At 32.0% G+C, this 22,691-nt stretch overlaps 2 protein-coding genes across 8 annotated transcripts; both read right to left on the bottom strand.

The window, feature by feature from the left end:
* Positions 1–2,962: 2,962 nt before the first annotated feature.
* LOC126722768 (pectinesterase inhibitor-like) lies at positions 2,963–3,508 on the bottom strand. Its single transcript, XM_050425917.1, has one exon. The coding sequence runs from the start codon at positions 3,506–3,508 to the stop codon at positions 2,963–2,965; it is 546 nt and encodes a 181-aa protein (XP_050281874.1).
* A 2,127-nt stretch (positions 3,509–5,635) lies between these two features.
* Positions 5,636–10,807, bottom strand: LOC126723962 (uncharacterized). Of its 7 annotated transcripts, none has more exons than XR_007654536.1 (5): positions 10,544–10,797; positions 9,756–9,806; positions 9,138–9,290; positions 8,108–8,255; positions 5,636–5,902 (listed from the first exon to the last, which is right to left on the bottom strand). XR_007654536.1 is itself a non-coding variant. In XM_050427991.1 (3 exons), exons 1-3 carry the CDS (start codon positions 10,655–10,657, stop codon positions 5,696–5,698), a joined length of 474 nt encoding a protein of 157 aa, XP_050283948.1. In that variant the 5' UTR covers positions 10,658–10,807; the 3' UTR covers positions 5,636–5,695. The 7 variants fall into 7 exon arrangements, 1 of the variants encoding a protein (XP_050283948.1); XR_007654535.1 differs by lacking the exon at positions 10,544–10,797 and adding an exon at positions 10,243–10,279; XR_007654537.1 differs by lacking the exons at positions 9,756–9,806; positions 10,544–10,797 and adding an exon at positions 10,243–10,279.
* Positions 10,808–22,691: the final 11,884 nt, after the last annotated feature.

Here is a 22,691-nt window from a genome sequence, read left to right as displayed (position 1 = left end):
CAAAAACAACTTTTTGAAAATAGAAAACAAAAATTGTTACCAAACATAACCTTAAATGTCAATTAATGTATTTTTCAGTAAAAGGAGGAGCAATTGAAAGGGAAAGAAGAAAAAAAATATATGATTTGATTAAAATTTTCAAATTGTGACAATCACAATAGAATTTAGTCGATTTACTACAAGTGCCTTAAGTGCACATACAAATTATAAGTGAGCATTGATTAATTCTTAATTTGTGAAAAAATATTGTGCACTTAAGGCACTCATTAGCAATATCTTTACTTTTAGTAGTTTCTACATCTACAACATTCTCACAATAAAGTTTCAATCATAATTTGTAATTGATTTTGATATAAAACCGTTAACGGTTTTCCACATAAATTTTGTTGTGAAATTAATATGAAAATGTTATCCATTTTTTTTTTAAAGTGTCTCACTTTAAAATTGCTTTTTTTTTGGTTTTTTTTTTTTTGGTAAAAGTTGAAAGAAACACACATTTTGAGAAATTGGGTTTATTATTTTGCTTATTTAGAAAGAAATTTTGTGTAAATAGGCATGGTATAATGTTGATTTATACTGTATCCTTATTTTATACTGACTAATCATACATATTAATTTATACTATTATCCTTATTTTAATATTTATATTTGATTTATTTTGGTATTTTAAGATTTAGTTGTGAAGAATATGAAAATTTGGAATATAATTTATGTATATTATGTGAATTATAATAATTTATTGAAAAAAAAGTGATTAATCAGTTTATAAATGCATGTCCAAATTTTTATAATGTATAAAACATGTTAACACAACTTGACCCATGTGGTTTAAGTTGGTTTCTACAAATGATGGGTTGAGAATTTCTCAACCAAACAAGGTCTGATTGGGTTAAAAAAAAAAACCTCCAACCCAACCAAACTTAACCCATGCACACCCTTACAATTATATATAATATTTTTTTTTATTTAAATTGTGTTTAGAGAGGAATGATATTGTGAAAAAAAAAAAAAAAAAAAAAAAAAAAAAAAAAAGGAAGTTAGGGAAGGATTTAAACTTTGGCTTTGATATCAGGCACATATTTTTTTCCTTTAAAAGAAGGACAACGCTAATAGCTTCATAGCTCATTTTGACATCTAGTGTTTTCCACACTAGTGACTAAGTTAGGACAAAGCACTTTACTGTTTTATATAATAGCTTTTGTGAAAATTACAACCTTACCATTATGATTTTAGCCAAAAATATATTAGTAGCAACTATTGTGAATACTCGTACAAAATTATTAATTAGGGGGAAGAAAACTCACTCAAATAAAAATATGGGGAAAATGTTTTTTTTTTTTTTTTCAATGGAAAGTAAGATTGTAATTTTCATTAATGGGAAAATAAATGTTCTACGTCACGGGATAAATCCGAAACAACAAAATATGGAGACTTCTGCTAGGGAGCAAGTGTGTTGCTTCCTCACCTAGTATGAGAAATTCTTATACTCTTCACAGAAGCATTGCAGTTGAGCAAGAACACCGCTGATGATAATACTGATTGTAGAAGGGGCTAGTAAGCTTTCTCTTAATCTGCAAAAACCTCTCCATCAACGTTCACTTTATACCAACCTTGTGCCGGAGGACACCAACGTTGTGGCTCTTGTTTCTATCCAGCGTACGTGAAAGAGAATTCCAATAAATTACTTTGGTTTGGGGAAAAATGTGTCTTTGTTGTAATAAAAAAAAAAAAAAAAAAAGTGTGTCTGAGTCTTTGATCTTGAAAAATAAATACAAAAAAATCATTAGTCCTGCAATTTTTATCAATGTTTTTTCATTTTTATTGGATTTAAAGAGTAATCGTATGTATCATGAAAAATAAAATTCATTTGTTTGTTATGAAAACCAAACTTTAAAGTTTGGTTTTCATAACAAACAAATGAATTTTTTTAATCTTTAAATATAGAAAAAAATTATTTTAGACGGTGGACAAAATATCAACACTTGTATGACAATATAATTATGGTTAAGATTTTTCCCCCTTTATAATTCATTAGTATTAGCAGGAGAGGAGGGAGTTGAACCCTGTATGTTTTAGAAACATTAAGAAGTGCCCACTACAAGGCTCTTGGCTATTATAATGATAAAGAAAAAATACTTATCTTATGTGCAATAATACAACCTTAACTTATGATTTTATTTTTATTAACAAAAGAAATTATAGTAATTAAAAAAAATTGTATTATTTGCATGCATGATGACATGGCATAATGATGAGTCTTGCTGATCTCTTAACGAGCGGCCTCTGTTTGAGTTACCCTCCCAATTAACTAGTTAGATTGACAAATCCATGGATACAAAGATATTTATTTATTTATTTTTATCAAATAAAGGCTTCATGGTAGTAATAAACAATCTTTTTTTTTTAATCGAATAAAGGTTTTATAGTAGTAATTTATTTGTTCCTCCTATGATATGGAGTAATTAAACAATATTATAAGTGTGATCTCACGATTCTATTAATTCATGTCAATTGTTTGCCTAGCAGAACAGATTCTAATTAACTCAATTGGTGAGTTTTTTGTTGTTGGATAAAGAATATGGCCAATTTGGGTATAAATACCACATATGCCTAAAAGGAGGAACCATATGCCATGTTGGTTAAATGATAATTTAAAAAAAAAAAAAATTATTATAAAGTGAACACATTTCAAATCCAATAGTATTTATTAAAAGAAATTACAAAATGTGAATCAAGAAAGAAAACCAGACTTGTATAAAACACACAAAAACAAAAACAAAACAACATTTTAAACTTATATATTATATTGATTCAATAGAAGGTGATGGATAATATCAAATATTCTATACTTCATGGCCACATGCACATGAGGATTTAGCTATCTCCTGACAGGAGTTTTGAAACAAAGGGATGCTAATATCAGATATTCTATATTGCATGGCCACATGTACATGAGGATTTTTTAGACATATTTTGTTAGGCTATTTGAAACACGCAACAGTGTCGTGAAGTAGTAGTCAAACACTTTTTTATTCATTTCTTGGAGAGGGACTGAGTCGGGGGATCCTAATTCATCGCTACAATCAGCATTGTAAGTGAGGATACGTGCAGCAGCAACAAATACTTTTTCGTAGTCACCAGCTTTCAATGCTTTCTTTGCATCTTCTGTCTGGTCAATAATATTTACATACATTTCATGGCAGATTTCATACTGCGCTACATATGAGGGGACCATGGTCTTGCGTTTGAGTAAAGCCATAAGCTCAATGGTTTTATTAGCAGCAACAGCAGCTTGGTTAATTGAAATCTTGGTAAGGCCAATAACGTGGGCTAAGGGTGTAATAGGATAGGATTGGAGGGCTTTCAAGCAAACAGGAGCATGTTTGTGTTTAGAGCAAATATCATGAAGCACTTTTTCTGATAAAGTGTAATGTGAATCTGCTGGGCTAATGAATAGGATCGTTAGCATAAGAGAGAGCAACAAGGAGAGATAAAAAGACGGGGCCATTTCTTTCTTCCTGTACTAACACCAATGGTTGGGTTTGATTTCTTGAGGATGTATTCATGTGGTTCGAGGGAAGCTTATATAGCAGTAGTTTGTTTGTTTGCGTTCTTAATAAAATGTGGGGTGCATTTGTATAATCCGTTGCAAAACGGGGTTTTTTGTTTAAAATGAGTGTTTATAAAAAAAGGTATGAGAAGTTGTTGTTATGAAACAGAGTTTTAAGTTTTAAAAATACAATTTTAAACTCCCAAAATGCTTAACCAAACCAGTAACAGTTTGTTATTCTTTCAAAAATGGGCTGAATATGACCAGAAATCTAGGGATATACTTATTAAGTGGGTGGTATTGACTTGGCAAAATTTGTTTGGAAGAGAAACCATTTATTCTAGGCACTAAATTGTTAATTAGTGCCTTATATACCATAAAAACGGAGCGCAGGTAAGAGAGGAAATAACAAGAAAGATAATTCGTTTCAGTAGGTGTTATTTGTAACAAAATACTCATAAAGTCACCCTAAATATCAGAGAAAATGAAAAATTGTCACATGCATTTTAACATATTTTTCCAATTTGAAGGGTCGTAAACTTTTTAGAAATTGATCACCATTTTTTTTTTTTTTTGTTAATTTATGAGAATGAGAGAATAGAGGATCTATTCCGTAAGTGTTATTTTTTAATCAAATAAGTGTAGTTCAGAAATACTAAAAATTTCTAGAGATAGTTTAGGGTATAATTAAAAAAAAATGGTATTAAATTCTGACCATTAATTAAGCAAACTCCCCCCACCCTCCCCCCGTGTATACACACACATATATATATACACATGATTTTCCATTTAAATTGTACATAAAGAAGAGTCGTATTCTCGCCAAAAAAAGAAAGAAAGAGGAGCGGTATTATGACAAAAAAAAAAAAAAAAAAAAAAACAACAACAACAACAACAACAAAAGTGATGGTATGGTGAATAAAAATACTTCTCTTCTGTCAACATTACCAAACCCTTATAATAAAAAAGGGTAGTACATAATTTGTTGATGAGCAAGATGATGACAGAGCATATGTGAACTCGGTTTCATAAGTCAGCTCGGCTGGATGATCATGAGTTGAGCAAACATCAAAATTGATCCCTTTGTTCAAGCTACCCTCTCAAGTCTCAACTAGTAAGAGCGACTAATCTATGAAAAGAAATGATCACTATGATTCCTCCCAAAATTTAGGTTGAAAAAGGTTTAACATTCAATTGACAATTGACATAACTCTTAGGTTGAAAAATAAAATGTAAATCAAGACGCATTAGAAAAGGAAAAAGAAATGTAAACCAAGAAAAACTGAACAACACAAAATATTTAACTTTTATTATATACTAGTGTTTAACCCGCGCAATGCGCGGGATCGTTTTACATATTAATGAACTTTGCATTTAACATAAACTTATCATACTTCTACTATATATATATTCAAACTTTAATAACATAGTATATTTAAGCATATAGTGTCCAATACCTAAAACTATATACATTAAGCTGTTATGAATATGGGGACATATAGGTTTAGGCATGTGGGTCAATGGTGACAGAGGAGCAGCCCCATGCTAAGTTAATACCATTGGAGTACTTCCTCATGGGATATGAGCCATCTCAATTAAGTGTCAGCCCAAGGAGTCCGTTGAGTCCATCTTGCATTGCCCCAGAACTTCTTTCACCCGAAAGTATGGACTTAAAGTTGGTACATAAAAGGGGGAAAAGGAAAGATGTAAGGAAACAAAAAATTTAGAAAAGGAAGTATATATGATCATTCTTTAATTTGTAACCATCTATGTATATTAGTTGAGGTTGACTGAACTGTCTGTAAATCCTCCAATAATTATTCATCAGTGACAAAAAAATTGTGATAATAAGAACAATAATTGATGGTGACTTTGCTTTTTCCTAGTTTTAAAATATGTCTTTTTCTTGGCACATTATTTAATTGCAGCTTAATGGTAAAACAAATAAACCAAACATAAGGATGATCAACACATAAACACCCTAAGAGCATTCACATCAGTTGGTTGGATAATATGAAGTTATCATCAAAGAATAGCTGCAAGGCTGTCATAGCAATAATAATTTCACAAACTATAAACAAAAAATTAACCAAAAGATATTAAGATGATACCACTAAAAACCTGTCAACTTAATAGCAATCACATTCATTGTTTTATTATTAAAAATTCACCCACCAGGTAAGAGGAAAAACAAAAACTGAAAATTAAATTGAATTCTGTAGTTGCTATTTTTCCTCCTCCAATTTTTCTTCTTCTTTGATGCATTTTGTTTAGTAGCATTGTTTCATTTGCGAAGCATTTGAATAAGCATGCTATCATCTTCTCATTTTCCATCTTCAGCAGGTTTATAAGCTGCAAATAGAGAATTGTTGTGAGAATCAACATGATATTTTCTTTCATAGTAGTTAATTTTCTCAAAAGCTAAACAAACAAAAATATTTTTTTTAAAAAAATCAAGCTAAATTATATTATTTTCAAGCTTGCACAGCCCCAAATCTTGCAAACAGAAAATGGTAATTCTCTGTCTTTCTTATAGTTTTTTCAGCATTCAAGAAGCCCCAAAGGAAATTGAAGAAAAAAAAAATTGTTAACTAATTGACAATGTAAAGACTCACAGATTGAAAAGCTTTAAAATCAATACTTGCAAAGAAAAGGAAACATGCCCATCAAACCAATATGCTCAAATTCCATATCCAATTTTGAAAGGCTTCCATGTGGAACATTCTCCCCTCCCAAGTCAAAGATTAACTTATGACTGAATAGAAGTTTAGCAATTATATATTACAAATCAAAACCAAATCTTACACAAATACCCACAGCAAAACTGCTTCTAACCTAAATACGTACCTTAATTACAAAAAAATTCAGATTATTTAAAATAAATAAATCTAACCCAAATACCTAAAACAAAACCAATCCAATCAAAATACCCATGATATTTATCACCTAAGAGATTAGTGGTTTATAAAAGAGATGAGATGATTGCATACGGTATTACAGTTTTAATCCAGATCTAATTCAAATACCGAAAACAAAATTTATTTTAAACCCAATACCATAATTAAAACCAAATCTAACTCAAATATCTAATCTAAAACAATCCAACCAAGTGCATTCGAAGATGCTGATTCAGCATTAGCTAACTTTTTTTTTTTCTTTTGAATTCCAATGTGCCTCTAACATTTAGATACTGCACAAAGTAAATGTATCTTAGAAACTTGATAAGGAACTAAAAAAAAAAAAAAAAAAAAAAAATCATAAATGCTTATAAACCACAAAGTTTGATCATAATCTATGTTTTGTTTAAGCTACCTCATGACACAAATTTTCTTAACCTCATTAATTTTAGACACATATTCTCCTTAGTCTATCCATTCAATAGATGTTTAATTCAATTTCACAACTCCTACTAAACCATACTAACTAACAAAGTAAAATAAAAAATCATATTTAAGTCTAAACTTATATGCATTTTATAATGCATAACATACTCTTCAAAAAAAAAAAAAAATATAATGCATAACATACATGCCAACCAAAAAACTTGACTGGCATTTAAATCATCATTGATCCAAATATATTGCATACGGAATTACAAACCTTTTTAAGCCCTTTGAACATTTCTATAAGCTTTCTATAAATCTTGAAGAAAGAAAAACTACTAAGCACTCCAGTTATTGTCCCAAAAAAATGCACCTAAGACTTTTCTTTTGCCAATAAATTTCTATGTACAAAATATAAATGTCTACACTAAGCCAGGAAGTCTCAGATGTCTTCCATCACAGCTGTTATTTGCCAAGGCAGAGCCCCTTTCTTAGAAATATCTCCCCACCAATCTTTCTTTTTTTTTTTTTTTTTGATAGAAGAGATTGTATATAGTAGAGATAAACTATATGGTTGTTACTTCTACGTTACCTACCATAGAAATACAAAGAGTAGTACAACCTCAACAACCATTATGATTTTAATCAACAATATTGTACACTAACACATCATGCATAAACTGTCAATATGATTGGTTAGTAATAGGAAAAGAAGAAAACCTAAGAGCTCATAAATTTAGCAAAGTAAACATACATACATCATGATTAACGCTTTGCATGAGATTCTGTGTGTTTTTTGAAGAACAAAATTGTATTTGAAGGTTGGTTTATTTCACTTAATGTAATAGTAAAATATGAAAGGGGGTGGATGGTTAATTGTTCAAATAATGATGCTCATAAAGTGCAGGTGTTTTGCTAATACAAATAAAATTGGCTGGCATTGTTTTCGAGTGCAAGGACAGATTGGGGATAATGTATGTAAGAGGAAAAGCTACGTAAATAGAATTGATATTTCTAATTGAAATTTCCTCTGCTTATATCTCTGCAAGTTCTTTTATAGTATTAGATACAAATTTCTCAGTCGCTTTGTCAAATGAAATGAATGTTGTTGAATCGGTTTTACTTTCTACTTGGACATGTATCCTATACTTATTTCAGTTGCAAAGTTGTTAGTATAATGTATATTTTTATTATGTGTGCATTTATAAATTTACAAATAGTTTTTCTCGTTTACCTTTGATACCTTTGTCTCTAAGTTCCACTCCAAGTCCTTTATTTAAGATATTGATTTTCCATTATGCAAGGAAAGTTCTCCATCATGTACTTCACGTGGTCTCCTTGGTATAATTTGTGTAACATTAATGTCCATTGTGGTGTTCAATCTATTCATCACCATTTGACATGTTTTTCTGTTAGTTTGTTGAATATTTAATTTTGATATATTAAAAAAAAAAAAAAAAGGAAATAGGATGGCAGTAGTTACTTCCATTATAATTTAACCCTCCAAAATTCTATCAAGATTTTTCCAAAAAGCATTTTATTCACGTGTTGCAAGGGCAAAACCGAAACAAAAGAGAGACTACTACACATTGATGGGTGACTGTAAGACCAATTTCTTAACGCAATCTTAAGTAACAGGTTGGAAATTAAGGATTGTTTGTCAATAGATCATGCCTACTGTCAAATTGTAGTACATTTTCAAACTATAGTAAGACCAAGCACCAAAGTTTACTAAAGACGTATAACCCCTCTATTTATGATAATTTTCATTACATAAGATTAAAGGTGGATCATAATATTCAAAATATTACCTACGGCCATCAAAAACTCATACTCTAAGAAATGATAATATGTATTTGTACAATGATAATCTATTCTTCATGGTTAGGATTAGTTGCATATTGTCAAGTGGAATGTTCCACAACAATTGCTGGTCTTCAATTGTTTTCTCTTCACATTTAAGTGCCAAAAAGAACTTAAAAAGAAAATACATGGGAATATAGACATTATCCGTCACCAACAACTTTATTATACCCCTGTTTTGTCCTCTATATTCAACACTTATAAGAGGCATTAAAAAAGCTCAATAAATCTTCATGCTGGTCATGCCAATATGCACTAAAAATATGAAATAAAATAACATTTTAAAATAAGATAAGTTTGAAGAAACAATTAACAGAAATAATAGAAGTCCTATACACAAATAGAAAGAAGTACAAAGTATGCCATATAAGAAAGGTGAAAAAGAATTAAAAGTTTAAAACCTGTGTTAATGACAGATTGTTGTAGACAATAAAGGCTATCCTGCAAAGAAGATTAGCCAGCCGCATTGGGTCTACAATCATGTTGAAATTGCATCCTTTGTTGGTAACACTTCTAATTCTCTCATGTCTCATTGCCTCCCTACTCTTTGCTCTCTACATAGATTGAAATATAAATAACACAAACAGAAACAATAGACACCATAGGTTAAAATTCAATCATAACTCTAAAACAAAGAAAGAACCGATGAGGTATCCAAAATAAAAAAACTTGAGGAACATTAATAGGTCCATGCCAATTAAAAATAACTGATGTCCACACCATTATAATTCCACACAATCCAGGGGCTCCAACAAAAGGCAAACACAAATAGAGAAACCAAGATTTTGAATCAGGAATTTAACAAAAAACCAAAGGCACGAATTTAAAAATGCTCATTACGGGAAAAAACATAAAATAAAATAAATTCTAGCCCAATTACTGTACCCAAATCCAAATCTAACTGAAATACATAAATCCAAACCTATCCAACCAAATGACTAAACATAAAATCAAGTTATGGATTGAACATAAAATCAAGTTATGTTATAATTTAAAAACGAATAAACAATAACCTTTACCTGTAGTGGTTCTGGCTACATGACAGATTCTCTACTTGTCTCCGCAACTTACTGAAATTTCATGGTATTTAAATACCAGAAGTAATCCACAATTATAAAAGTATACTAACAAATGTAATTGAAATTTGAGACAAACAAAAAAAAAAAAACTTTAGAACTTGATCCATTTCCTTTTACTATTATACTTTTAGATTTCACAATTTAAACCCATTAAAATCCAACATCAAAAACAACAAAATCAAGACTTAAAAGTATCTTTTTAAAAAATATATAGAGAAAGTTATTCTATCAGATTTCAAAATCCCACAATTTCACTCCCCTTAAAAAAACAGAACAGATAAGAGGCTAATAAAACACAGGTAGGATTTTCATATTGTAAGTGTTTTCCCTGATTTTAACAAATAGAGAGGAAAAGGGTTATAAATCCAAATTCCTAAATTGACAGCAAACCATAATCGAAGAGAATGTAAGGAAAAGAAATTAATACCTTTGCTTTGATTAAATTAGAGACTCTAGATTTGCAGAGAAAGAAATTGAATGATTTAAATCCAAAAAAGAAGAATTCAAACAAACCATTACCGAAGATATTTAATAAAAATAGTCAAATATCATAACTTCGAATTCCTTAACCCTAATTTCAGGAAACAAAATCTCATTGCAATTGTATAAGTCGAAAGCATATAACAAAATTAATTTAACTTTAAAAATTTGAGGAATTCAATAATATAGAGTGAAAGAAACAAATACGTGAATCTTAAATTGGAAAAAGATTAAATTAAAGAACAAACCTGTAGCCTGGATTGAAGGGATTGAATATTCTTGAAGAAAAAGATTAGGGTTCGTGAGAAGAGAGATTGAGAGAGTTTGGGGATATTAGAAGAGACTGTACGGCTCTTCTTCATCTTGATTGGTGCCTGATGTTTTGGGTTTCAGTTTTTGATCTCTCGATCTCTCTCTCCTTCTCCATTCTCAGTAACGCAAGTGTTTTTTGGGAGTATTGTAAGCCCTTTTTTCCCTTTCTCTGTATCGCAATATTGGCAGGGTTTTTTTTTTTTTTTTAAGGGAGAGAAAATGTTAAGTAGTCTAAAAGATCGGTAGATATTTTTTAATTTCTACGTTTTTTTTTTCTTTTTAACATTTTTTTTAATATAAACAATTACAGCCAAACGGTGTTAATTTTTTGAAAACAATATAATGTATCGCTTTTTAAAGATACACATGTCTGAATTTTAGGTAAGGACTTTTCCTATTTGTCATTATCTCCTTAATTCTAGGAACTCATTTTCTCTCAGCTTCTGCTTTTATATATAAATATAGATAGATATATATATATATATATATGTGTGTGTGTGTGTGTATACATATACATACATACATACACATATGTATATACATATATATATATATATGTGTGTGTGTGTGTGTGTATACATATACATACATACATACACATATGTATATACATATATATATATATATATATATTTTATGTGGGAAGCTCGGGTCTAGCAGGGTGTGGGGGGTTGATAAGGGATGAAAATGGTGCTTGGGTTGCTGGTTTTTCCAGGAATATTGGGTCAACTACCAGCTTTGCAGCTGAACTGTGGGGCATTAGAGATGGACTTGCTCTTTGCTACAATTTGAACATTCACTCCATTATTGTTGAGCTTGATGCGAAGTCAATTGTTGATGTCTTTGGGAACCCAATCTGTGAGGGAAATGTTATATCACCTATTCTGGATGATTGTAAGCAGTTAATGATGCAATTCCATCAAATTCAGTTTAAACACTGCTACCGGGAGGCAAATCGTTGTGCAGACATGTTGGCTAAGGTGGGGCTGGATTAGATTTCTTGCTTAGTGCATTTTGATTGCCCACCTGAGATCATTAGGACTATTTTAGATGAGGATTGTAATGGTGTCTTTGTTGATAGAATTTGTTCTGTCCTTGATGTAGTGTCTTAGCTTTAATGTATCATCTGTTTTACCAAAAAAAAAAAAAAAAATATATATATATATATATATTTTATGTGAATTATAAACAAGGATTTCACCAACTAAAGATAGACGTATGGAAACAAGCATATCAATGCCTCACAGCTTGGGTGAATAAACTTATTGTATAAATAATATTCTTGGTTCACACCAAATAAGATTGGACTTTTTTTTTTGGAGAAACAAATACACAAGATGGGGATATACAAGGCTTTTCTCTCTATAAAAGAAGCCCAAAACTAACTCATCTACAGTTTGGAGATGACAGTTTGCTTTTTATAGGGCTACTTCTAATGAATTTGCAAAAAAATTTGAATATTCTGGACACCTATGAGAAGGTTTCGGGCCAAAAAGTGAATAGAAATAAGACGACAATTTTCTTTACCAAATCCACTATAGAGAGCACCAGATAGCATATTAAGAATGCTATGGGTTTGCAGGAGATTACATAGTATGAAAAATATTTGGGACTTCTGTCTTTTGTCGGGAGGGGGAAAAAGGAAAGCTTCAGTTATATCAAAGAAAAGGTATGGAGAAAACTGCAAGGCCGGGAAGGTAAACTTTTATTTCAAGCAGGACGAGAAATTCTTCTCGAATCAGTAATATAGGTCACACTAACCTTTGCCATGCGATGCTTTAAATTAACTTGGCTTGTGTCACGATATAGAAGCTCTTATCAAAAAGTTTTGGTGGGGATATCAGAGTGATCGAAAGAAAATCCATTGGCTTAAGTGGGAGAAGATGACTAAATCAAAAATGGATGGAGGAATGGGATTCAGAGACTTGACTCATTTTAATGATTCTTTGCTGGCTAAACAAGCGTGGAGGTTATTGCATAGCAAATCCTCCCTTTTCTACAAGGTGTTTAAAGCTCTTTTTTTTTTTACCTACAATATTTTTTCCCTTTTCCCGTAGACCTATCCCCTTTCTCTCTCTCCTCTCATAATTTTAGATTTCTTGTTGTTCTTCTAAATCTTTTCCAGATTGGTATTCATCTTCTTCACACCAAGATCATTGCCTTCCTCTTTCTCTTCCTTCCTAATTTCATATTTCTATTTTTCTAGAAGCAGATCTACAAGTCTTTCATAGATTTTGGAAGCCCATCAATCAGAGATACACATCTATTAAGCAGATCTGCAAGTATTTCACATTTGTTCAAACTTCATTATTTCTTTTTTCAATTATACAAGGATATTGGGGAAAATGGGCATTTGCCCCTAATCTATACAATAAAATGCCTCTGTTTTGAAATTATTTAGCAAAATGCCCCTATTTTTTAAACTCAATTTTAACAAAATCGAATTTTGTGTAAAACTCGATATCTTCAAAATCGAGAACTGTGTATATTTTCAAGTGTAACATGACATTTGAAATATCGAGTTTCACTTAAATTTTCAAAAAAAATTAAGTGGAAAAATATGTATAGAACTCGACATTGCTAATGTCGAGTTTCACCTATAACTCGATTAAACAGGGACATTTTGCTAAATAGTTTCAAAATAGGGGCATTTTGCTGCATAGTTTATAAATTAGGAGCAAATGCCCATCCCCCCCCCCCCCCCCCCAACAAGAATATTACGTAATACCTCAAGAGTATCAATTGAAACCCATGTAAGAAACAAAACAAAATCTATTTCTAATTAATTTCAGAGCTAGTGTTTGGGATTGGTTCTATTATTAATTTTATTGTGAAACAGTAATTTTATAATATGTGGAATGGAAGCGGCTAGTGGTGGGCATATTGATCTATTTCCATGGATTTACAATAACACGTAATATGATTTTACTATGGGGAATCTCTTCAAGCTTCTTGGCTCAATCTCATTTTAACGAGTTACACCGCCACTACCAGAATGAATTTCATTTGAATTTTGTTATTTCTTTTTTCCTTTTTTGGGGTTGAATTTTGTGTTGTTTGATCCCTATATTTTTGTCTTGTAAATTGTAATGAATCTCTTAAAAAGGTGCTTCCACAATAATGTTGACAAAGGAATGTAATGGGAGCATGTAATTCAAAAAAAAAAAAAATATATATATATATATATATATATTAGTTTTTCTTTTCAACTAACCAAACTTGTTTTCCAATTTGAAAACATAACAATTTTTTTTTCTTTTTTTCTTAAAAACAAGAAATTGAAAATAGAAAATAAAAACATTTACTAAATGTAGACTTTTTTTTTTTTTTTTTTTTTTGAGAATCACTAAATATAGACTTAGAATCTGGTTTGAGTAGTCTTTGGACATAAATTAATAGCCTCGCACGACACATAAGCACAGGTGTGGGAAGGAATGTGTCCATAGGTGGTAGACATAACGCTAATGGGTGGTTCCTCCTCAGCCACGTTAACCCAAGCCTGTCACAAATATTTTATTTTATTTTTTGTGTGTGAATGTACTCTCACAGTAAAATTGTTACCCACGTATGGTTGTCATCGCTACATTGCCTAACCAGGAGCAACCAGAAAGCATTAAAAGTTTTAATTTAAAACTTCAAAGACATGAAGCAATTAAATAATATTATAAGTGTGATCTTGTAAGTGGCGGAGCCAGAATTTTAGTTAGGGACAAAGTTAATTTGAAATTATTAACAAATATTTATGACAAAATAAACATACAATTGTAAATAAGTAAAAATTTACTAACTCAACTATTGTGAAAATTATTGTGTTTCTTACCATTTAAATAAATTAAATAAAAAATAAAAGGTAGGAGTGTTATGAGTCTGTAATAGTATATTAGTGAAAAAGTGAAAAGGTAAGACAAGCCAAAGTTAAAAGTTCTTTTTGACTTGTTAACTTTGTTGTGTCCAAATCAAAAAAAAAAAAAAGACTTTGATATGTTAGGTAACTCCTTGCTCTCTTTGTTACAGTGCCATGTTCTTTTACTTTTTTTGAGGAAGACTGTGTTAGTTTTTAGTTCATTTTATTGAGTGTTGTTTTGTTTTTTTCCTATGTTAATGAATCAAAGGGGGCAAGCTTTTCTCATAGTCTATAGCTAAGAAAGTTTCAGAAGAGTTAGGGCGCTGGGGGGGGGGGGGGGTGCCCCCTCTTGACCCTCCCGGCTCTGCCCTTGGATGTCGTGGTTCTATTAATTTATCTCAAAAGGTTGCTTAGGATGGATTCTAATTTACTCAATTGGTGAGTTTTTTTTTTTTTTTTTTTTTTTTTTTTGTCGTGAGATAAAGGATTTGGCCAATTTGGGTATAAATCCCACCTATGCCTAAAAGGGTAAGGAACCCATATGCTTGTTGATTAGATGATTGAAAGAAAAAAAAACACAATTATTATAAAGTGAACAGATTTCAAATCCTAATGCATTTATTAAAAAAAATTACAAAATGTGAATCTAGAAAGAAAACCAGACTTGTATAAAACACACAAAAATAAAAACAAAACAGCATTTTAAACTTATATTATATTAAATCATAGAAGATGATGGATAATATCAAATATTCTATACTTCATGGCCACACGCACATGAGGATTTAGCTATCTTTTGTTAGAGCATTAACATCAGAAAATTCTAATTCTACTCTATTTTACCATTCCAAAAAGCCACTTTATCATTATACCATACCATTTTACCATTTCTCCAACATCCCAAAACTCTATTTTTATTAAAATATTATTTTTTAATCATTCTTTATTATTTATTTCCAGCCGCTACATTTTTTCAGACTTGGTTGGAATTTCATCATTTTTTTCATCCTTTTTTTCACTTTCTCTCCCATGCTCTGTCACTTTCTCTCTGCCCCTCCATTTCCCTTTCTCTATGCCTGACTGCCTCTCGAGTTTATGGGTCTCTCTGGTGCTAGGTGTGGTCGGGCTGCAGTGGTTTTTCATGGATCATGGGTCTCTGGGATGGATCGTGGATCGTGGAATTTCTACATCTCTGCGGTGGATCGTGAATTGTGGGTCTCTGTGGTGGATCGTGGATTGTTTTTCGGTGAGTTTTAATTTTGTTGGGTTTTGATTGATTTTGGTGGGATTTGATTTTCGTGGTTGGGTTTATGGGTTGATCGGAGTGGCTTTGGGTGTTGGCTGTGGATGGGTATGGGTTATGGTGTTGGTGGCGGATTGATTTTGGATTGGGGTTTGATTTTTGTGGTTGGGTTCGTGGGTTGATCGGAGTGGCTTTGGGTGCTGGTTGTGGATGGGTATGGGTTATGGTGTTAGTGGCAGATTGATTTTGGGTTGGGGTTCACGGTGATGGAAGGTAGGTGGATGAGTGGGTTTTGGTTGATGGTGGGTATGGTTTGTGGTGGTGGTGGCTAGTGGTGGGCTGATTTTGGGTTGGGGTTTACGGTGGTAGCAGGTGGGTGGGTGGGTGGTGGTGGTTGTGGTGGCTATGGCTGTGGTTGTGGCTGTGGCTGTGGTGACAGTGGGTGTGGGTAGTGATGCTTCAGCAATGAAGATGGGTGAGAGACTTGGTGAAGCTTCAGCGATGGAGGATGGTGTGTGATGTTGATGTTGATGTTGAAAGGAGGATGGTGTTTGGGTCTGAAGAGAGGAGAGAGCAAACGGAGAAATAGAGAAGGAAGAGAGAGAAGATTTCGTGGGAAAAAACATAATAAAATATTATTATTCTTTTACAATACTGTGAATAGTGCAATTCTATGTTTAGAATTGTACTGTAGCAGTATTGCAAAAAAATTTGCAATACTGCTGTTTACAATTCCCTGATGCAAGAGTTTTTGGGGCTTAAAATGTCAAATTTCTCTTAGATTTGACATTAGCATTCCCCAATACTAGTACTCTTAGGCGCTTTGAAACACGCAACAGTGTCGTGAAGCAATTATACACTTCTTTATTCGCTTCTTGGAGAGAGGATGCTTCAGCAAATGTTAATGCATCGCTACAATCAACATTGTAAGTGAGGATACCACCAGCTTTAACAAAAACTGTTTCGTAGTCACCAGCTTTCCATGCTTTCTTTGCATCTTCTATAATGTCAACAATGTTTCCATAGAATACGCCGCAGCTTTCATACTGCGATGCTAATACGGTGTCCGAGGTCTTGCTTTTGAGTGAAGCAATAAGCTCAAGGGTTTTATTAGCAGCAACATCAGCCAAGTTAATTGAGATATTGGCAAGGCCAACAAGGTCGGGTAAGGATGCACTAGGGTCGGATTTGAGAGCTTTCAAGCAAAAAGAAGAATCTGCATGGTTATGGCAAATATCATAAAGCACTTTTTCTGATACCTGCACATTTTAATTATGTGCATGTGTTGGGCAAATCAAGAGGATTGTTAGCATAAAAGAGAGTAACAAGGAGAGAGAAAAAGAGAGGGCCATTTCTTTCTTCCTGTACTAGCACCAGTGGTTGGGTTCGATTTCTTAAGGATGTATTCATGGGGTTTGAGGGAAGCTTATTTATGTAGTAGTAGTTTGTTTGTTTGTTTGTTTGTTTTGTTTTGTTTTTTTTGTTTTTTTTTTTTTTTTAATTGAATGTAGGTTGCATTTGTACAATCTGTTGCAAAACATTGTTTTTTGTTTAAAATTTTTGTTTTGTTAAAAAAGATATAAGGAGTTGTTGTTGCGAAACAAAGTTTTAAATTTTAAAAATGTAATTTTAAACTCCCAAAATGCTTAACCAAACCAACCAGTGCGGTAGCAGTTTGTTATTATTTCAATAATGGGCTGAATATGACCAGAAATCCAGGGATATACTAATTAAGTGGGTGGTATTGACTTGGCAAAATTTGTTTGGAAGAGAATCCATTTATTTTAGACACTAAAAAAAAAAAAAAAAAGAGGAGTGCAAGTAAGAGAGGATATAACAAGAAAGATAATTTTTTTCAGTAGGTGTTATTCATAACAAAATACTCATAAAGTCACCCTAAATATTAGTGAAAAAGAAAAATTGTCGCATGCATTTTAACATATTTTTCAAATTTAAAGGGTCATATAATTTTAGAAATCGATCACCACTTTTTTTTTTGGGTTAATTTATGAGATTGAGAGAATAGATTGTATTCCATAAGTGATTTTTTTAATCAAATAAGTGTACTTCAAAAATACTAAAAATTTCTAAAGACAGTTTAGGGTATTATTAAAAAAAAGGTATTAAATTCTGACCATTAATTAAGCAAACTATCCCCCCCTCCCCCCCAAAACGAAAAATATATACTTTTTGTTTGAGAAAAAAAAAAACTTGATAGAAGCATATATGATTTAAGTGTGTGTATATATATAGTGTGTGTGTGCACGTGTGTGCGCATGTGTGTGATTTTCCATTTAAATTGTATATAAAGAGGAGCGGTATTATGACCCAAAAAAAAAAAAAAAAAAACCAAAAAAAACAAAAACAACAAGAAAAGTGATGGTATGGTGAATAGAACATTATTATTATTATTATTTTCGTGTGTATACTAATAAGTATTATTGTTTACTCAAAAAAAAAAAAAAACATTACCATACCCTTATAACAAAAAAGGGTAGTACATAAGTTGTTGATGAGCAAGATGATGACATAGCATATATGAACTCAGTTTCACAAGTCAGCTTGCGCAGCTGGATGATCATGAGTCGAGCAAACCTTAAAATCGATCCCTTTGTTCAAGCTACCCTCTCAAGTCTCAACTAGTTAGAGCAACTAATCTATGAAAAGAATTGATCTCTATGATTCCTCTCAAATTTAGATTAAAAAGGTTTAACATTCAATTGACAATCGTCATAACTCTTATGTTGGAAAATAAAATGTAAATCAAGACACATCAGAAAAGGAAAAGGAAAATGCAAATTGAGAAAAACAGAACAACACAAAAAATGTAACTTATATACAAGGATTTCACCAGCTAAAGACAGACGTATGGAAACAAGCATCAATGTCTCACAACTATGGCTAATGAACTTTTAGTATAAATAATATTCTTGGTTTACACACCTAATAAGATTGGACTTTTTTTTTTTTAGAAACAAATACACAAGCTGGGGATATACAGGGCTTCTCTCTATAAAAGAGACCCAAAACTAACCCATTTGTTGTTTGTAGATGACATATTGCTTTTTATAGGGCTACTTCTGATGAATGTGCAAAAATTTTGAATATTTTGGACACCTATGAGAAAGCTTCTAGCCAAAAAGTGAACTAAAATAAGACGGCAATTTTCTTTAGTAAATCCACTTCAGAGAGCACCAAACAACATATTAAGGATGCTATGGGTTTGCAGGAGATTACATAATATGAAAATATTTGGGACTTCCGTCTTTTGTTGGGAGGGGGAAAAAGGAAAGCTTCAACTACATCTTTTGCTTGTGTCCATGCAAAATAAAATATTTGATATTATCAATCACATTCTACTCAATCGAATATGATGAAAGGTATAATTTTTTTTTCTTTTTATTTATTTATTATTTATATTGTTGTTGAATTAAAAAGGAGGTTTTTGGTGATAGTAAAGGTAATTCCACATGTATTTGATTCACATTTTGTAGTTTTTAATAGATATTAAGGATATGAAACGTGTTTTCTCTATAATAAGTATTTTTTTATGATTAATATCTAGAATTTAATCCTAGATATTTTATTTATCAACAAAATAATTCACTAATTGAGTTAATTAGAGTATATTTGGTAACTTTTCTAAAAAAAAAATGAGTATATTTGGTAACAGTTTTTTTTCTCAGTTTTTTATTCCCAGTGACTATTTTCTGTTTCCAATAACAAAAAACTTGTTTGGTAAGCTGAAAATATTGAGAAATATAAAAATAGTAATGAAAACAACCAAAGAGCTATTTTTAGTGTTGTATTTTTTCACGCTTGTGAAAACACGGAAAAAAATAGTTTTTGTAAGGGTGGCGTTTTGGTTCCTGAGCCTAAAAGGTAGAAGGATTCAGGCCCAAAGAGTCCTACACAACGAATTTGTAGAGAGTGGGCTTAAAAACTAGACTTCAATGGATCAAGCAACGCGCACAGTGGATTAAAAATTGTAAGAAAGCAAAGAAAGGCAAGCTCTATGCAAAGAAATCCTTCCTCGGCGAAGTCCGAAGAGAGTGGTTCTTGAATATATTTCTTTTAGACTTGGATACAATTTCGATTCTTGTTACTATAGTGTTTTCTCTACAGATTTCCTGATCCCCCTATCCCTAGAGGATCCCTCACATTATATATGCTCATTTCGCTGATTTTGGCACTCCATCTGTTGATTATGCAGGTCACTACTTAAGTATTTGTCCTATCAGATGCCTTCCCTAATCTTCTGTGAGTTGCGACAACTAAGACAACACTGTTCTAGGGTCTTCTCCACATAAATATGACCAGAGGGTTTGGTGAGGTGCAATCAATGTTGTGGCAACTATCATCCCTCCAATCACGTCAGGGCTAACCCTCTCTCTGAAGCTCTTCCTCCATAGTGTGGCCCCCCTCTGGTAATGTGCCCATGATGTGGCCATGGCTTGCCTCTGCGGCTTTACCGTCCGAGCGTATGGGCTCCTCGGAACTATACTGGCCTCCTCGGCCTTGAGTATGACACATGGCATTATCACCTTATTAAATTTCTGTACCCCACAGTTTCTGTTACTACTTTAATGAACCAATGCTCTAGTTCTAACCATGCAACTAAACATATTTTTATTGTTACCTACAATATTTTTTCTTTTTTTCCCATAGACCCATCCCCTTTCTCTCTCTCCTCTCATAATTTCAGATTTCTTGTTCTTCTTCTACATCTTTTTCAGATTGGTATTCGTCTTCTTCACACCAAGACCATTCCCTTCCTCTTTCTCTCCCTTCCTAATTTCAGATTTCTATTTTTCTAGAAGCAGATCTGCAGGTCTTTAACAGATTTTGGAAGCCCATCAATCATAGATACACATCTATCAAGCAGATCGATCTGCAAGTACTTCACATTTGTTCATACTTCTATTACGTAATACCTCAAGGGTATCAATTGAAACCCATGTAGGAAACAAAACAAAATCTATATTCTAACTAATTGCAGGGCTAGTGTTTGGGATTGGTTCTATTATTAATTTTTAATGTGAAACAATAATTTTATAATATGTGGAATGGAAGTAGCTAGTGGTGGGCATATTGATCTATTTCCATGGTTTTACAATAACACGTAATATGATTTTACCATGGGGAATCTCTTCAAGCTTCTTGGCTCAATCTCATTTAACGAGTTACATCGCAACTACCAGAATAAATTTCATTTGAATTCTGTGATTTCTTTTTTCCTTTTTTGGGGTTGAATTTTGTGTTGTTTTGATCCCTCTATTTTTGTCTTGTAAATTGTAATGAAGCTCTTAACAAAGTGCTGCTTCCATAACAATGTTGACAAAGGAATGTAATGAGAGCACGTAATTCAAAAAAAAAATTAAAAATTTATTTTTTCTTTTCCACTAACCAAACATGTTTTCCATTTTGAAAACATAACAAAATATTTTTTTGCTTTTTTCCTTAAAAAACAAGAAATTGAAAATAAAAAACAAAAACATTTATCAAACATAGCCTTAGAATCTGATTTGAGTGTCTTTGGACATAAATTAATAGTCTTTCATGATCACATAAGCACAGGTGTGGGAAGGGATGTGTCCATAGGTGGTAGACATAACGCTAATGGGTGGTTCCTCCTCAACCACGTTAAACCAAGCCTGTTACAAATCTTTTATTTTTTTTGTGTGTGAATGTATTCTTTAAAATTGTTAGCCGCATATGGTTGTCATTGCTACATTGCCTAACCAGAAGCAACCAGAAAGCATTAAAACGTCAAAGACATTATGATATATATATGTACGAACAAAAGCATTAATACTACGAATACTATTACTGTAATTTGTATTGCATATTATATTTCTAAACAACATTTTTTATATTTTTTAACCATTTTGGATAATAATAGTAATTTATTTGTTCCTTCAATGATATAGAGCAATAAAATAATATTATAAATGTGATCTCGCGGTTCTATTAATTCATGTTAAAGAGTTTTTTAGGATGGATTCTAATTAACTCAATTGGTGAGTTTTTTGTTGTCACGGGATAAAGGATCTGGCCAATTTGGGTATAAATCCCACCTAAGCCTAAAAGGAACCCATATGCTATGTTGGTTAAATGATAAAAGAAAAAAAATTATTATAAAGTGAACACATTTCAAATCCTATGGTATTTATTAAAAAAAATTACAAAATGTGAATCAAGGAAGAAAACCAGACTTGTATAAAAACACACAAAAACAAAAACAAAAACAAAACAGCATTTTAAACTTATATTATATTAATTCAATAGAAGATGATGGATAATATCAAATATTCTATACTTCATGGCCACATGCACATGAGGATTTAGCTATCTCCTGATAATAGTTTTGAAACAAAGAGATTAATATCAAACGTTCTATATTGCATGGTCACACGTACATGAGGATTTAGCCATCTTTTGTTAGGCTTTTTGAAACACGCAACAGTGTCGTGAAGTAATTATACACTTCTTTATTCGCTTCTCGGAGAGAGGATGCTTCTTTGAACGTTAATGCATCGCTACAATCAACATTGTAAGTGAGGATACCACCAGCTTTAACAAAAACTGTTTCGTAGTCACCAGCTTTCCATGCTTTCTTTGCATCTTCTATAATGTCAACAATATTTCCATAGAATACGCCGCAGCTTTCATACTGCGATGCTAATAAGGGGTCCGAGGTATTGCTTTTGAGTGAAGCAATAAGCTCAAGGGTTTTATTAGTAGCAACATCAGCCAAGTTAATTGAAACATTGGTGAGGCCAACAAGGTCGGGTAAGGGTGCACTAGGATCGGATTTGAGAGCTTTCAAGCAAAAAGAATAATCTGCATGGTTATGGCAAATATCATAAAGCACTTTTTCTGATACCTGCACATTTTTATGTGCATGTGTTGGGCAAATCAATAGGATTGTTAGCATAAAAGAGAGCAAAAAAGAGAGAGAAAAAGAGGGGGCCATTTCTTTTTTCCTGTACTAGCA

This window comes from Quercus robur, chromosome 4 (genome assembly GCF_932294415.1).
Source record: "Quercus robur chromosome 4, dhQueRobu3.1, whole genome shotgun sequence".
NCBI classification, from domain to species: domain Eukaryota; kingdom Viridiplantae; phylum Streptophyta; class Magnoliopsida; order Fagales; family Fagaceae; genus Quercus; species Quercus robur.
This window is presented reverse-complemented; position numbering and strand designations above follow the sequence as displayed.